General features: G+C 31.1%; 2 protein-coding genes across 4 annotated transcripts in view; one reads left to right on the top strand and one right to left on the bottom strand.

Annotated features, from left to right (window-relative positions):
• LOC139502590 (protein Wnt-6-like) overlaps window positions 1-16211 on the bottom strand; it is a 466832-nt gene that overhangs the window by 333267 nt on the left and 117354 nt on the right. The gene's annotated exons all lie outside the window — the stretch shown is intronic.
• Window positions 1-16211, top strand: part of LOC139502592 (protein Wnt-1-like) — a 56713-nt gene that overhangs the window by 11245 nt on the left and 29257 nt on the right. Inside the window, exon 1 of one of the 3 annotated variants that reach the window (XM_071292128.1) lies at window positions 4344-6219. The exons of the other annotated variants lie outside the window; for them this stretch is intronic. Coding sequence (XP_071148229.1) covers window positions 6131-6219 — 89 coding nt within the window. The 5' untranslated portion in view covers window positions 4344-6130. Of the gene's footprint in view, window positions 1-4343; window positions 6220-16211 lie in introns of those variants that run through there. 3 annotated transcript variants of the gene reach the window in all.

Genomic DNA, 16211 nt, shown 5'->3' with positions numbered 1-16211 from the left:
CTTATTAGTTAGAAAAGAATGTGAAACTTTATCGAATGCTTTAGAAAAATCAATGACCAAAATATCTGTTTGTATACCTTTTTCCATGTTAAGTGAGACATCGTCTATAAATTCTAGTAGGTGTGTTTTGCAGGATCGACCTCTGCGAAATCCATGCTGTTGGGGATATAAAATGTTGTAATTATCTGCATGTTTCATGATGTGTTTAACTACGATGTGTTCTAAAAGTTTGCAACAAATACATGTAAGTGATATAGGACGGTAGTTTTCAGGGTTATATTTTTGGCCTTTTTTGTATACAGGAGAGACATGGGCAGTTTTCCAGTCATCTGGAAAAAACACCTGTTTTAATTGACTTCTCACAGATAATGGTAAGTATGGGTGCAATTTCATGTAAAAGTTCTTTTAAAAATCTTAGTATAATTTCATCTGGTCCTGCTGCTTTGTTTGGATTTAAATTATGTAAAAGTTTTTGTATACCTTCTGTTTTTATTATTGATTTTGATATGGGTGGAAAAGGAGTATTCTGTGGCATGTTACACTGTTTGATAAATTCTGTATGGGAAATATTAGATGCTGGTGTGAATACAGACTGGAATTGTGCGTTAAGTACCCCAGCAATTTGTAGTGGATCAGTAAGAAGTTTGCCATCTTGTTTGATTTCAATAATTCCACTATAATCATTTTTTTTTTATGTTTAATGTAGGTCCAACATTTTTTCATAGTGCCAAAATTTGTTTCATCTTCTGGTGGTAATATGATGCTTTCAATGTATTCCCAGTATGATTTTCGTTTACTTTTCTGCACCTGGTGTTTAACCTCTATACATTTTTTAGCAAGTGATGCATTCCCAGATTTTTTTTGATTTTTTATAAAGTCTATCTCTTTTTCTAATGAGCCGTTTTGTTTCCATTGTGACCCATTGGTGACCGTCCTTTGTTTTTTGCTGTTTTATGTGGGATGTGATCTTTCACTGCTTTTGTTATTGTTGTTTTAAAACAGTTCCACATTTCATTTACACAAAGATGTTGCTGATTTTTAAAGAGATATTTATATAAGGTGTTAATTTCTTGTTTAATTGTGCTCCAGTTTGCATCTTAAGCTAAGCACACTAGGGTTATGTCCTACACATTATGTCAATGCAAAGAAAGCACTACACAACACTAACCATCCAAGTCAGATTCAGCTGAATAAATGAGCTTACGGGCAGGAATCTGTTGTTAGTTTTGCTTGTACTGATTTGTGCCCTTTTGTTATTGTGGTATTTTTTTTATCAGATTCATAACTTTATGACCTTGAGCATACACGATCATTGATTAATTGTTGTTTGCAATGTTTAGTGACAAATATCACATGTATTTTCTGGATAAGAACATAACAATTAACATCAAATGAAGTATAAATTATGGCGGTATCAATTTTTGTCTAGTAACAGACCAACTTTGTGGCCTTAATACTTGTAAGATATTTATTTAACGTGCAGACAGAACGTGTCTAAGTCCCAAACGAGACATCGGATTTAACAGTTGATTCTGGTCAGCCGTATCTACAATTTTGTAAATTCCACACAACTAAACGAACCCCCCCTTCCCCCCCCCCATACTGCATGAAGTACCTTCTCAGTGGCGAAGCTCCTTATTGTATCCTACCCCAAGGGTAACTGGGGTATAGAAATATGGTCACTTGGTCTTCTCCCGACCGGAGGTAAAACGCTTGCCGAAGTGGGGCGTCCATTTGGCTGTGCGGGATGTATCTAGTTCCGAGCAGTCACGTCCGGTCAGAAGGGGGACGTTAAATCCGATGCCTCGTGTAAAGAGAGTGCCACGCTCTTTGCACGTTAAGAACCCTTGCAACAACTCTTTGAGGGGTCCGTAGGTGGCCTGTTGCAAGGCAAAAGGAGTAGGTCCGGTAAGGACCGATTTTGGCCTCAAATTTCAGGTTCATCTGACGAAAGATTTTGACCACTTTTTAAACACTAAAGTGTCTATTTTATTTGAATTAATTAGTTTATGTGAAAGATTTTAACAGATTTAGTCATTAAAAACGATCCGATTCAAGCTCAAATATGAAAAATCTACCTAATATGCCGAAAAATGTCACTTTTCAGATGGTTTTTGGTAAAAATTAAAGTGGCCGCATCCGTGTTCATCCTCAACCTTTATATATGTTATGTATTATCATAGAATACAACTTACATTTCAATATTAAGGATGAACACGAATGCGGCCACTTTCGTTTTACACGAAAACCGTCTAAAATTTAACTAAAATGCTAGAATTATGAGGATTTCAGTAATTTAGCATGACTTAATGGTGCTAGTACCGGATATATGTGCATTGTATTGTAAAAAACAGCCCATATTTATGTAGCAGAAGCATTCTACTGTCCAATAAATAACTAAAGGTTTACATTTTAACAATTTTGTAAAACTGCTATATTTTGGGGCCAAAAAGGGGTCTTACTGAACCTACTCCTTTCTGTCCCTATCCAATATACCCTCATTTTCCAGTGGCAGTCTAAATTTCCCCGACCATCATCCCAGATGGCCTCTATTGTATCAACCTACCTATTTTGTTTATTGTGAACTTGTTCTCGTCCTGAATATGCATGAAATATTTGCCACTGGACGTTAAGCAACCAACAATCAATCAATCAATCATTATTGTATCCTACATTCAAGCTTGCATCATTCACAGTGAAATATACTTAATAGGACGTCCGTGGCTTTATCGGTAATCATTCATATTTTAAAACGGTACTTTTACCAGTTGCTTTAAATATTGATACACTCTAAATCATACAAAACTATAAATATGTATACATTCATATTCAACAAAAATAGTCATAAAAATAAAACAAAAATTGTTAAAACTGTGATGCGTATTTATTTTACAAGTGTTGACCGCGAGCATTCTGACCAGTCTGCATACATCGAGTGCATTTTTACCCTTTTGGAAAATCTCTGCAGCAAGATTGGAAACAACGATATAAAGCAGGAAATTGAAAGTGTCCTCTTTGGCCCTCTGGATATATACGCATGCTCTAAGTTTTATTAAAAAAATTACTTCATTGAATATACTAAATGTATTAAATTTACATTGGTCAACCTAAATAAAGATAATTAAATTTATCCTATATACAACGAATATAAATCAAAAGCCACTTATATGTACAAATAGATAATGCTATCTTATGATTGTCTTTATTAAATATTTACTGCCAAATTCTATACCCCTTGCATGACTACATCTATGTAACCAATATGTCTGATAACTTAAAAAATGGATCGGTAAATTACTTTTTGTTAATGAATTTGTTTTATGCACCGAATGCATATTTCCCCGTTATCTTCGACAAGCATGGTCAACTGCATTATCTTGTCTCATCGGAACTCGTGTTGTATGTTATATTACTATCCTAATAGATAATCGGGGTCTTATGAAATCTTGAAATGAGTTTAAATAATCAATTACAATTTATTACTGTCAGTCCTTTGTAAACATTTTAAAGATTTATGTTAATTTGACGGGAGTAGGGTTGATAACTGTGTAAGTGACGTTTGTCATTTAAAAATTAGTAGAAAAAGATTATTTAATATTAAAAAAACAAATATTTCAAAAGGATGTTCAGTTTAGTTGTCTATTATCATAAAATTATAAAAATTGGCATTTTAAAAATTATTTTCTTTGAGTAAGGTCAATTTAAACCAAGAGTTATTTCTTTGATTTCAAATATTTACTTATCTCGGAATGTCAATGGTATTTGATGACACTTAGGACACAAACTGAGCCTCACTTCAAGGTGTTGATAGGTCAAAAGATAAAAAGAACAACTTAGACACGTCACAACCACGTACGAATAGTCATAACAGTTCCTTATGAATGGAAGATGCGTTCAAAAAGCTTTGATTTGGTTAAAATGAGTGATCAAAGGGGTTTATTAACCCTGAAATTAGTCAATGTAATTTAAATTTCATACAAATTTCAAAGTGAAAAAATATCAAAACACATAACACGACGTAAAAGAATTAAAACTTTGCAAAAAAAGTCCAGACTAAGACAAAAATAGAAAATAGAAAATTTATTTAATATTCCCTTCAGAAAAGATCAAGAGATGAAATAATTCATACCTGGATTGATTAAAAGATCAAAGTGACAATTGACCAAAGTTTGGTGTATAAAGTCCTAATGGTTTTTATTAGAAAAAAAATGATTAGACTGTGAAAGTTTTAATTGGAGTGAAATGTTAGAGGTGTAAAAAAATGTTGGGACATATTTCTCGAGAAAATTTGTTCAATTGTATATTTTATATTAGTAAAATGTTAAAGAAAGTGCGAGGCTGAGTTTTGGGCGAACGTGTAATATTTTACATAAAATCGTTACAAATCAGGATTACAAAAATATCTGAATATATTTGTCATAAGCAAAAAAAACGACTGAAACGAATTTCCGAACGTTATGCGATATCCATTGGAATATTACCACCATGTGTACATAAAAACACCAGAGAGACAAAGTTCTTGGTACATTTTAATATACTGTTTCGTGGAATAAATGACTCGAGATATATAAATCGTGTAAAACACTACATGTATGAACAAGCAATTTGATGTGCGTCGCAAAGAATGACACCAATCCTAACAATTTTGATGAATCAAAGAGGTGCATGTAATTAATTGTACATTAACAAGCTAGAAAGTCATGTAATTAAGTGCAATCTATGACAAAAAAAGTGAGAAATTCTGTGTGACTGTGGCAAATCCGAAAGGAATTCACTTATCCATGTATTAATATTGTTTTTATTACTCTTGAAGGTGGGTGTTTAATGCGCAAATTATCACCACAAATGGGCCTATAGCGATGACTTTCAAAATTAAAAGATACAAATTTTACACCTTTTACCTTAATTGGTTACTCTAGCCGTAGTTTATTCGCTTGTAATGAAATTGACTTTTGTGAGGGTCATTTAATAACGAAATTGCCAATAAACTTGACTACAATAAGAAAAATTGCCAACAAATATCTGACAAATTTTGTAAATAGCGTTGATACAAATCAATTTATTCAGACCAGTGGTCATAAATACTAAGTGACCGTTAATAGTCCAGTAATTGAACGTCTTAACTGTCCTTAGATTGAAAGGTGAAAATCGGTCACTGCGCAACTGCAACAAACTAGAAGAAAATAGAGGAGTTCCAAACGAACTATATTGTAAATCATTCAGTTTCAGATCAAACTTTTCCATATGTGTATGATCTACAATTATGAGAAATGGGAGTTTCGAATGTTTCATCGGATCGAAACTAATTGATTTGGGAAGAAAATTTATTGGCCATTGCTCTCAAGTTGAAAGTTATCTTTATAACTGTGATTTGTTCACTCATTCATGAAAAAATAAGTCACAGTTCGTTTAAATTATACTAAAGAGATACTAAAAGAAAAAAATTCAAATGGCTTTTGAAAATGTCTTGTTATTTATTTGTGATCTTGATTTTTCATGGTTGAATGAATTTGAAAATTTCAACAGTCAATCAGATTGACGGAGGTAGTGCTAAAAACGGTAATGTGTACCGAAAACCACATTGACCATTCGGAAAAAAATCAGCAAAACCATGCTTAGTGAGGCTAAAAGTTAATGGTAAATTAATGGTTTTCTTCTCAATCTGTAGTTAATAACTGATAATTTATTTTTATTACACATTGATAGTATTCGTTAGTCATTCCAAATGAAAGCATGTAGGGAATTTACTCAGTTCACCAAAGTACACGTTCGGATTATCCTGAAACACCTCGTCATTCAGAACCAATTGTAACACCTGTTTGTGCTATTTTTAATTTCTTATGACTGAAATGGAGTAATCAACAAGTTGCGTCAGCGACAAAACAGTGTCTACAGATATTTCCGGAAAAAAGACCGTTATGGGTTTTTTGCTTTAGTTAGTATCTTGCGTATGTTTTTTTCCGTTTTAAAATAAATGACTGGAATATTTCATAGTTAACAACAAACAGAGAAGAATGGAAAAGAAAACCATGAACAATCAAATCATGGAAACAATATTATAATAAAATAATTATGGACAGAGAAAAATTCAAACTCTATAAAATTATTTAGCGATTGTTTTACGCATAAAATGCAATTGACGTTACTGGTACTAGTTTTATTAATAATTCCACTTAAAGGACAAGGAAAGAAGTCCAAGTTAAAGGGAACCAGATGGTGGTAAGTATAAAGACAAAAGATTTATGATATAATGGAATTTAAAAAATAGTTTTAGAACCAAAAATTTCACAAGAAAACATGAATTTATAGTTGTGTTTGTTTTTAAGCAATGGATAGAAGAAATTTACTAGTGTTTAGAACCAAGGATGAAATTGTAGAAAGAAAGAATAAAAAACATGTTATACCAACAAATATTGAGAACAATTTATAAGTTAAGTCATATATGGTGAAAGTTAAAATCAAAAGTTGAAGTTTAAGAAATGTTTAAAACAAATGTGTAATTAACTGTGAAGGTCGAAACTTGTCTAATACACTCTGTGTGTTATAAAAACTACTTACAACTTTTACGGGAACAGATAAGATACTGGTGACAAAATAATCACAAAGAAGATATTTAAAATTGTCCTAAGAAATTGAAAAAAAGTTTTTTTTGAAGGGAAATGTAATTACTCAATATCCATATATTGAGAAAAAAATTCCTGGAAACAAAATCACTTTTCAGAAGCCATTATCAAACGTACAAATATTATCTATTATAATAACTCAAAATTCCGCCAGCCTCATTCTAGATCAAAGCTCAATCTCCATGTATTGTAAATTCAAACAAGTCTTTAGGATCTAAAACTTAAAATATTGGAATAAGACACTAGTTTAAAATATCCGAATAGAGATTTTTTTTATCTAAAAGTTAATATTATGAGAGATGAAGTCTTTCGTAAATCATTATCTAAACGTATTTAAGTTTTGTTTTCTTCAATAACGATAAAGATACAGTCAGAAATTATCATCTTTAAGGCTAAAGTGTTCACATGTAAATATTATTTGCCATTCATTTAGTTTTTACTAGTAGGTAATTCCAGAACAGATAAATTATCTTTTTTTCGGCTGTAACAATATTATAAGTCAAAACGAATTTCGAAAATCATATGTTTCATTTTGGAGAAATTTGAAATAGTTTATCAAATATTAAGAAATCGATGTATGTCTTAATGTCTTACTGTCTCTGTACCATTGTACTTTGGTTTCTGAGAATAAAGATATATAATATTCCAACCACTTATATTTCAAATGGTGTTAAGTATGCAAATGCTTCAATAAGAATTATTTTCTATTTCGATTTAGAGTTTTGATAATGTAGCATTCGATTCACATTAATGAAATATAAGAAAACATGATTGAAAAGGAATCAACTAACACCATACAGCAAATTATGAATCTAATTTTTAGTTTGAGGACAAATCTTGCTTGTATGGTTTTAAGAATTTTAAAATCTATTCTTTTTTGTTTTCTGCTCTTTGGTCGGGTTGATATCTCTTTGACACATTCCCCATTTCCATTCTTAAGTTTATGATGCAAAAATAAATTTTAGCAAATAAAATTAAAAAGGACGAAAAATTCTGCTACATCAAAATCCTACTTCAGCCAAACTTGCTCATTGTTGAAGGCCGTATGGTGACCTATAGTTGTTAATATCTGTGTCATGTTGGTCTCTTGTGGAGAGTTGTCTCATTAGCAGTCATACCACATCTTCTTTTTTACATTTACTTGTTTTTCTTACAAGAACACTTCTGTTTGAAAATTCGACCTTTGTAGTATTACGTTTGGAAAACAATGACACGACAGAAGTTTTGTGTGTTGGTATTAATCGCCACTTTCAGCAACAACATACTTATTATGACAGATTTTTTGTGGAATCCGCGTACCCAGGGAACTAGTTGGCATGAAAACTGAGTGAAAAAATGATAGAAACTTTTCCAATTACTGTGTAAAAATGCTTTTAGCTAAAACAAAACTAAAACAGGTTTATTGTTGAAGGCCGTACGGTGACCTATAGTTGTTAATGTCTGTGTCTTTTTGGTCTTTTGCTGATAGTTGTCTCATTGGCAATCATACCACATCTTCTTTTTTTTTTTTTTTTTTTTTATATTAATCCACTATTTTTCTCATAAGAAAATTCAAGTGCTAAGTCAGTAATATGACAGTTGTTATCCATTCGTTTGATGTGTTTTTTTTTCCATTTTATTAAGGACTTTCCGTTTTTAATTTTTCTCGGAGTTCGTTGTTTTTGTTTATTTACTTTTAACCACATGCAGACTGACATTTTCTACTAGGTTTCTTTTACCAAAAAAAAACTAGTAAAAGCATCAAGGATATATAGAACACAGTCATACTCTGTATCAAAATTTGTGTTTTATCAAGAAAATTGCAGAAAGTACAAACCAAAATGTTACATACTTATATGTGAATAAATATTAAAAATGTTTTGTTTGTTCATAAAACTTAACACGTAAGCTGGGTTTAAATATTTTGAATATCTAAGAGGAATTCTGACTTCTGTGATGCAAAACGGGTATCCATTCCCGAGCTCGTGAATTCCCCCTTTTTAGCAGTGTCTTCATTGTTTAAACTTTGTCTTTTGGCTTCTTACTTGAAGCCATAATCTGGACAATATTAACACAAATTTCTTCATATTGAAAAGAAAAAATAAACACTTTCTATATGAAATATTTGGCTAATCTTGTCAACAATTTGTATAACTTTATTCATAGTGAAAGTAAAAAAATACGAACAACATTTGGTATATTTGTTATATCTAAGTATTTCATTACTGTTTTATCTAATGGACATTTAGCCCCATTTCAATGTATTCTTTCCAATCTACAAAATCATGGTAAATAAAATATTTTCAATTTTATGAGAAAGGCTTTTAACGACTCATTTCCGTATAAAGATTTTATATATTTATTTACAAATACAGTACAAGAGAGAGAGAGAGAGATGTTATATACAGATATTTATAATTAAATGAAATACATTTAAAATGTTTTTAAATTACTAATAATACAACTCCGCTCTTAACCGCAGAATAAACTAGCAAAACCTCAAATTATTTTGATATTTTAATTTCGAATTGAACAATTTTTCTAAAGAAATAAATATGAATGGAGGCTATTTGTTGAAAAAATTGGCATAAAAATGTAGTAAATTGCAAATATTACAGATAAAAAAGAAATAAATTTGACTATCAACATATTTGTCTCATTTTAACGAATTTACATTCGGAAGTAGGAAGTTGAATGTATATAGGACGACCACGTACTTATTAAATTATTCAAACATTATCAATATTGTCTATATCAAAATAAGAAGACATGATTTCCAATGAGACAACTATCCACCAGAGACAAAATGTCATAGAAGTTAGGGAGCTACCATTTGATTTTTATGGGGGGCTAGGATGAAAAATTGTGTCCTGCCTTTTTTTAAAATTTGTAATCTCTGTCCTGCCTTTTTATTTTTCAGTCTATTCGGTCCTGTCTTTTTTTTCTTAGCTTATCCTGACTTTTTTACAACAATTGTCATCCTGACTTTTTTTTTTGTCAAGTTACTCATCCTGCCTTTTTTTTTTACTCAAAATCCTGTCCTGCCTTTTTTTTCAAATTTCATCCTAGCCCCCCCTAAAAATCAAATGGTAGCTCCCTTAGCGACCATATAGGTCACACGCGGTCTGCAACAATAAGCACTACCCATAACGCGAAGCTGTAACTATAAAAGGACCCAAAATGACAATGTGTATAACAATTTAAGCAAACTTTAAGCAATATTTCAATTTGAAAATAAAATAAAATTCATAATAGGCTAAGCATTTTGTAGCCCCCTTTTATCTGGATTGGTTACAAATTCTCGATGTCGGCTCTTGTCGAACGAATTGAAAGATACATATGGAATAATTGAAAATAAAAATGTTTTAGAAAGACCATCAGTAGGATTGCAACACACCGACAAAACACTCAGTAATAAACTAAAGTTTGAGGAAACCCCTAAAAAGTGCTCCACCCGAATAGCATGAAATCCTTTGGTTTGACATAGGTTCTGATGATTTAGGTGTTTATTTTTCAGTCTTCAATCATATCATTCCAAACATTAATGAACTTTACAGATTTTGGATAATTTTGGATAAAAATAAGGCAATGCGGCATGACTGCAAAAGAGACAACTATATTTGTTAGAGTTCACATGACGTGGATGGAAGCTCATATAATTCAACACACATCCGTCAACAATGAGCAAAATCAAAACAGTAAAGTCAGCATATTACTAGAGATGTATATCCTAAACATAATTCGTTTTTTTTTTATATATCAGAATATAAATCCTTAACATGAATTGGGATTTGTTTTACAAGAATAAAATTATCAAAGAATGGTTTAAAAGTATGTATTTGAAAACAATTTTCATTTGTTTAAAAACAAAAATGTACGGACCCTTTATCAATAATTTAGGAAACATTGACCCCATTCCCACCCTCAATATAAAAACCCGACCATTTGTGATTTGAAATCTTATAACACAGTATAAAAAGTTAAATAATGAAAAAAAAATGTTTATGAGAAGACAAACTGTACGCTTCTCTCGTCTTTTGTTTTTTAATATATTGAATTGTGCAAGAAACAATCTTTTTGATGCGAATATACATCATGTTACCAAGTACCACCGATTTTAAGATATTTTGGCATTAAGGCTTAATATTATCTAACCCTTCTTTGTCCATATGGAATTCAATAGGCATTTATCTATATGAATTTTTTACCACTAAATATTTCGAACCAACCAAAAGCAAACTTTTGTTTTATTTTGTTTAATTGTTGCTTACGCAAATACTTAGGATGTTTTGAATATTGGCACTTTTGCCAGCCAGACGTTACATGTGGAAACACTTGCAAAAACCTTCTATGTAGGCGGGATATTTTTTTATGTGCAGAGGTCCAATAGAGGCTGCAAATTTGTAAAAAATCAATAAATCAACCCAAGTAATGTGGCACCACAAAGAATTCAGAATACAGTAACCATGATCAGTCATATTTACAAACAGATTATTCTTGATGGTCTTAATGGGGGTCTTTCTTTTCTTTATTCTTAATATGTTTGGCCTATTTTTTTGTATACTTCACATTTTTTTACTTTTTCCCCCCTGTTCTTAATAGTTTAGCACCCCATTATTCCTTTTTTTAATTTTGTTTCTCTATTTCTATTTCTATTTCTCTTTATTTTATTTTTTTTGCCATTCTTTCTATATAGTTTGCCCTTTATATATTCTCTGTTTTGTAAACCCCATCCTCACCCTCTTACATTACTAAATGAACTTACATCAGACAATCATTCAGAGGAACTGTATCTTGTAAATATTTGTTTAAAATTTTACTACTCAACTTGTTAACCAATGAAATCGTCGGAATTTGAATATTGATACAGCAGTGACTGATAGCGATGCACGCTCTGCACGTGCAAATTCGCCCACTTCCGACAAGGCATCATCATTTGTCAGAAAAAAAACTTCGTGCATTTGAATAAATCCTAGTAATTTACAAGCTATCAACCACTTTTAAGAACATTCTTAAATAGTTGTTCGATTATCTTTAAATCTTTAACGAGTTTATGAATAGAGGTTAATTTGTGTTACTTATTAATTAGCGTGTTTAAGAGATAAAGACGATTTTTGACATAAAGAAACGGGTATCTTCCATCTTAATCGCTGTCTGATTAAAGGGGCGTAATTCTTTATCTGTAGTTTGAAACCTAATTAAATAATAACCAGAGAGCAAACAGTGAAATTTCATTGAAAAATCCTAGTTGAACTTTAACTTTTAAATGAAAGAAAAGTAATACGGGATCAGAAAGCCTAATCAAGCATGTAACGCGAAAAGTCGAAATCAAGTATATCAGTTTTCTTATGGCCTATCTTGTATTTCTTTTCCCGCGACTAAATAGAGATGTTCCGAAAGATACAGCTGGAAGTCTTTTGTTTTTAAATTTTGTTGTCCTGTTGAAATAAGGTTAGGTGTAGTAAATTATAATTGAGAGATAAATCCTTACCTTGTGTGGAAGTAATATATATATATTCCTTTTGTTCCTTCTTTTTAAATTGTCAGATATCCACTGTTTTCCGTCCCTTTGATATGGTTTGTGGTGAATTTTTAAACACTTCATTCATAATTTCACAAAACAAAATCCTTCTCTTATTCATTTTGACTGAACCAGCTTTTGGATATTTGTATGTTGTATCCATTTATGATTAAAGAATCAACGAATTTCAAATCTAGCCTGGTACTATTTAATTAAGTTAAAATTCGGCATTATAACGTGAAATCTATAACGAAACAAGAGAACAGCGTCCGAAAATGAATATTAATAATTCAGTTTAAAATCAGCTTTATACTATTCACTAAAGTTAAAAATCGCCATTATAACTTTAAATTTGTAACGAAACAAGAGAAACAGCGTCCGAAAATGAAAATAATAATTCAGTTTGAAATACAGTTAAAAAGTTAAGTCAAATACAAAACAATGTTTTCGGTTAGAAGGATACAGTTGTTTCTGAATCAAATATACATAAAAAGTAATAGCAAAAGAAGAAATAAGCTGCTAAAAGGAACAGATATATATTTCGTATTCTAAATAGATATCTTAGTCCGTTTGAAGATGAGATAGGGTCAATATTGCCTTTGAAATATTTGCTACTATACGGTAATTTATTATAACATCAATAGAAGAAATTTCTTTATAGTTTGCGATGCAATTATCAGATCAAAGAAGAAAACCTGCTTTACAATACAAGATCATACAATATCAATCGTACTTGAAAAGGAGGCTTGTTTTTTAATGTTTCTTCTTGCGCGATTTGAACTGGTATTTTTTATATATTGATTCAAGTTGCACATCATAGCGTATATCAAGATGCTCCGGTTTTGTTTGATGTTTCAATAGTTAATATTTTTCTAAATAGTTGTAGCATACATAAAGCATTGAGCTTCAAAGTATTCATTTATTTAACGTTAATCTGTGAACATACACAAAGGGGTATAAATGGGTACGTTTATGATATAATCTAATTCTGACGTAAATTGATTTACACAAACAATCTAAACTTAGTTAAGAAACAGTTTTCTGGTCGAAAATTGTTTTAAAACATTCTACATTTTACTTACACTAAATGCCCTTGATAACATCAGTGGTTTTATTTTAGCTGCTTTCTAGATTATGTCTGTTAGTCCTGTTTGACGCCTCTGACTTTCAGTTCATTTGATACACGATGAAAGGTACAGCAACTCATTTACGGACCAGCATCTTGTTATTAACAGTGCCCATGCAAAACAAAAGTTGTAAATCTGATAATCATTTATGTCACTTGCCTTTGTTAGTCTGTATGTTTTATAATTTTAATTCATTTATATGTTTTGCAGTTTATCATTTTATTGTTCAAGCTGAAATTAAAGAACAAAAGTTAAAGAAGTTCTTAATTAAAGCAAGTGTAAATAAGATCGAGTAAAGACAATATCGACAATAGCTGTTAAATCATGTAAATGAAAACAAACTATCTTCCACAGTGTTATTTGTGCAGGTCAATTTTGCAGTGTAGTGAAAACATTTTAGTAACCTTGTTTTGATGATCAGCAAATCATAATTATTCAACCCGAGAAACATTTAAAAAATAATATACAATCATAATAAACTCATTTATGGTAAAAAATCACTTTGCTTTTACGTCCTATGGGCAAACAGGCACCTAAAAATAAGTCAATCATGAACAAATTATCTTAATTTCATCGTCTATTTCAATTGTACAACATTAAAAATATATGAGAAATGATATCAAATTTAATTTATTTTAACATATCGTAATATATCATTTACAAATATACTTATAAATATGAAAATACCACACATAAATGTAAGCTTGTAAAACCAATTAAGTTTTGCTTTAAATCTGATAAAAATGACGTGCGATGTTAATATCATATACTTGTTTATCTAGATATATACTACTATATATGATTGATTGATTGTTGGTTTCTTCACGTCCATTAGCAAATATTTCATGTACGTTCAAGACGATACTTAAGTGAATATTTTATCAGAAGATAAATTTCAACAAGAATGGTTCTTAGACAAATCATATATGGTTCTGTTTCCTGCCTACCCACTAACCCTAAATGTTTATTGATATAAGAAGTATGGTATGAGTGCCAATGAGACAACTCTCCATCTAAGTCACAGCTTATAAAATTAAACCATGATAGGTCAAAGTACGGTCTTCAACATGGAGCATTGGCTCACACCGCACGGCAAGCTATAAAGGGCCCCCAAAAAATGACTGCTGTAAAAACCTTCAAACGGTAAAACCATCGGTCTAATCTATATAAAGAACGAGAAAGGAAAAACAAGTATGAACTACATCAACAAAGTTAACGACAAATACTGAACATCAGATTCCTGACATGTTTGTACATCTTTGGTAAGGCTATTAATGTCCAGACATTTTTGGCTAAGCACTATTAAATTTTAGAACTTATCCCATTTAGTGTATGTAAAATATATAACTGTTTTTTTCATCTACCTATACTTACCTGTTTTCTGCTAGCAGAAAACCAGTATATATATTACAAATTCATCGTAAATTCATTTGACAGTAAACGATGAAGAATAATTCTAGAGAAAAAGAATGTTTATAAAAACTTATTGAACCTCGTAAAAATCAAATCAATAAACCAATAAACATTACAATTACGGTAATTGGCGATAACAATACACAGATGGTTAAATCCAATTATAATTGTTATTCTATTACACTTTAACAGGCGTAGTAATTTCGAACACGTGATATTGCCTGCTGATGGCTTTGATATAAGGGTTTGTCCATCAGACTCATCTTTGTTGAAGAAAATGCGACAAGTTCTGTTTTAAAACTTCTTTTATTGTATACATTTATACAATACACGACGTTTAACGACCTTGCTCATCCTGTTTTCATGAGCGGCAGCTTTTTTAAACAACAGCTGTGATTACCGTAGCTAGCTTCATGTAAAATAGTGTGCTCATTTGGATTCCTCTATCCAAATTATGTGCCATTTCTTTCTTTCTTAAAGTTACTGTTATATTGAGTATTCAACTTTGACTAAATTTTGTCCTGAAACATAATGGGGAGATATGTGCATACATAAAACTTGTGTAGGCCCGCCACATTGTGTACATGTACAAGGTTTATATATAGGCTATCGGGAATATGTGTTGAGTGTTGTTTTCCTTCTATGTATGTGTACTTTTTGGAGGAGACGAGCGTGGACTGTTTTACTGTTGCAAACTCCGAAACAGTGTGAAAGTTATGCAAAGCTATATACGTCATTGTTTGTTTCGGAGATTAATACTGTGTAGTAGTTTCTATAAATCCTGTACACTTTTCATATAACATTATAAAAATAAGGAAATGTGTACGTATGATTGTCAATGTGACACCTTCCACCAAAGTTCAAATGAAGTGAAGCGTATGAAACGTTTTTTTCCTTAATATAAGATATGAACGCTGATAGCAGACGTGTCAATTTCAATTAAAAGAACATGATCTACGTCATTGATCGAACAAATATGTGATAGCTCACAGACAAATATACCTTGATATTATCTGATCTACACTGTATATTAGTATCTTCATTTAGTGGTTTCGCCTGTGTCCTGACACAATAGCCTGTCATCGAAGTTGTTATCTTAAATCAAAAATTGTCCCTGAAATTGATTTATTAAATAAATGATAAACATAAATGAAGATTGGTAAAAACAAATATCTACAAAATTAAAGAATAATAACTGTAATATCTAAAGTGAACGTCATACAAAAAAAACCCAGCTTGGTATCAACAACAACAGCCAAGTGTTTATATAAAAGCTCTTAGTAACCCTAGTTCAGAAAAGTTTTGAATAAATTCAACCTAGACTTTCAGAGTTCTATATGTGCATGTCCAAACAAGAAACCCTACAATTCAGTGCATGTCGTTGTTGCTTTGGTGGAATCGTAGTATTTGGCATGTCTGAGCCTTTTACAGATGACTGTATGATGCGAGTTTTGTCGGAGAATTTAAAATGTATTGTTGCTTACATCTACAGCATCTTGATTCTTGTGGATAGATGTTTCATTGGTTATCATACCTCTATTCCGTATC

The sequence above is a fragment of the Mytilus edulis genome, chromosome 14 (genome assembly GCF_963676685.1).
Source record: "Mytilus edulis chromosome 14, xbMytEdul2.2, whole genome shotgun sequence".
Classification (NCBI taxonomy): Eukaryota; Metazoa; Mollusca; class Bivalvia; order Mytilida; family Mytilidae; genus Mytilus; species Mytilus edulis.
The sequence above is the reverse complement of the archived record's forward strand: the minus strand, read 5'-3'. Positions and strand labels throughout refer to the sequence as shown.